At 66.1% G+C, this 1,756-nt stretch overlaps 1 protein-coding gene and 1 non-coding gene across 2 annotated transcripts in view; both read right to left on the bottom strand.

Moving 5' to 3' along the window:
• LOC116216950 lies at nt 1-164 on the bottom strand. The gene has a single exon (XR_004160696.1). It is a non-coding gene; the product is annotated as a U1 spliceosomal RNA (small nuclear RNA).
• Nucleotides 165-608: 444 nt separating this feature from the next.
• ATRAID (all-trans retinoic acid induced differentiation factor) overlaps nt 609-1,756 on the bottom strand; it is a 2,905-nt gene continuing 1,757 nt past the window's right edge. Inside the window, exons 2-7 of the mRNA XM_019618134.2 lie at nt 1,668-1,751; nt 1,424-1,495; nt 1,245-1,316; nt 1,060-1,181; nt 862-962; nt 609-791 (exon numbers count right to left, since the gene is read on the bottom strand). Of these exons, the coding sequence (XP_019473679.2) occupies nt 687-791; nt 862-962; nt 1,060-1,181; nt 1,245-1,316; nt 1,424-1,495; nt 1,668-1,751 (556 nt within the window). The 3' untranslated portion in view covers nt 609-686. The remainder of the gene's footprint in view (nt 792-861; nt 963-1,059; nt 1,182-1,244; nt 1,317-1,423; nt 1,496-1,667; nt 1,752-1,756) is intronic.

The following is a 1,756-nucleotide window of genomic DNA, read 5'->3' as shown; positions in this document are numbered from 1 at the left end:
CAGGGGAGAGCGCGAACGCAGTCCCCCACTACCACAAATTATGCAGTCGAGTTTCCCGCATTTGGGGAAATCGCAGGGGTCAGCACACCCGGAGTGCAGGGGATGAGCCTCACCCTGGGAAAACCACCTGCCTGATCATGGTGTCTCCCCTGCCAGGTAAGTATGCTTTCTGCTCCCGCCGACCCGCTCCCCACGCCAAGCCACCAGCCCATACCGCACGGTGACCGCGTGACAAACTGCGCAGCTGCTCCGTCCCACTCCGCCCCTCTGGGTTCCCCACAGCGCGGCCCACGCAAATTCTACAGGGCTTCGCGCGCGTTTCGTTTCTGGCGCAGCACGCTCCTGTCATGCCGCGCGCTCAGCTCATTTGCATAGCTCCGCCCCTTTCCACTCGACCCCACGCCCACAGCGTTGGTATCCTTGCATCCCCCCTCCGGGCGGAGCATGATTTGCATAGCCCCGCCTCCATCACACCTCCGACCGCGCCCATTCCTTTCGATCCCTTCCGCTCCCGCACAGCCCGGGCGAGCCGATGCTGCAGAACCGGGCACTGTGCAGCGAATCCACCAACCCCGCACCCATGCAGCCCCAGCAGCAGAGCAGACACATAGCATCACAACCGCACACTTTATTCAGCCCGTTCCCCGCGGTCTGGTCGCATCCCACACCTCTTCTCCCGATCGTGGTCACGGCCCTGCAGCGTGCCGGCGCTGGCTGCCCCATAGTGCGAGGCTCAGTGCTGCTGTCACCGTTCCCAGCACGCTGCAGAAGAGCGGCACGGGGAAGGTATCCTATAAGGTGAGCATGGTGAGGTCACCGCTCCCTCTGAGCCATCCCACACCGCCAGCCCCCCACACCCACCTGCCGCAGACATTTGTAGCCGTGGAAGGGACTGGCACAGAGGCACTGCGAGAGGCCGGGGCCATCCGGGGCACAGGCGGCGTTCTCAGGGCACAGCGGGACTGGTGGGCAGCACAGGGTCACGGGCTGTCCTGTCTACTGCCATGCCGTGCCCCCGTGCAGGGCTATGGCTGGGGCAGGGAGAGCCCACCAACCTACCGAGCTCCTCAGAGCCGTTGCAGGGGTTCCTCTGGCCTCGGCACAGGCAGCTGCTGCCATATGTCGTCACCTCCTCCCACGCACCGCTGCCACCGGGGCATGGCACCGCCAGTGGCACCGCGCTGCAAACCGGAGCTCAGCACCAGACATGGCCCCGGGCTCCCCCACCCAACCCCAATACTCACAGTTGCTGCAGCTGCGTGAAGCCCAAGAAGGAGCCAGCAGGGAGCGCCGGCAGCGGGTTCTCTGTCAGGTCCCTAGCAATGCATCACACTGACTGCACCCCGAGGCCAGGAGTGACACCTCGGGGTGGCACGGGCAGCCGTGCACCACCCACACACCTCCCCCTTCCCTCAGCACTCACAGCACGACGGCAGCCGCAGCCTCGCTGAAGGCACTGGGGAGGGTCTGCAGGGAGCAGTTGCTGAGGTCCAACCTGGAGGGGCAGCACCGGGAGCCCCGTGTTCCCTCGTTCCGCTCCCGTACCCCTCGGCCACACTCACACCCCGTGTTCCTGACCCACACCATACCTCCCCGTGCCCGGTACCCAATATCCGTAGCGCACCCCACACCCGTTACCCCACCACCCCCGGTCCCTACATCCGTACCCCAGCAGCTGCTGCCGCCCGGATCCCCGCCCCACGCAGCAGCGGCCCCACAGCTCCGTGTCGGCCCTGGAGGCGCAGTACTGTGCCAC

This window comes from Meleagris gallopavo, chromosome 9 (genome assembly GCF_000146605.3).
Source record: "Meleagris gallopavo isolate NT-WF06-2002-E0010 breed Aviagen turkey brand Nicholas breeding stock chromosome 9, Turkey_5.1, whole genome shotgun sequence".
Lineage (NCBI taxonomy): Eukaryota > Metazoa > Chordata > Aves > Galliformes > Phasianidae > Meleagris > Meleagris gallopavo.
Note: the sequence above shows the minus strand (reverse complement) of the source record. Positions and strands in the feature narration are given on the sequence as shown.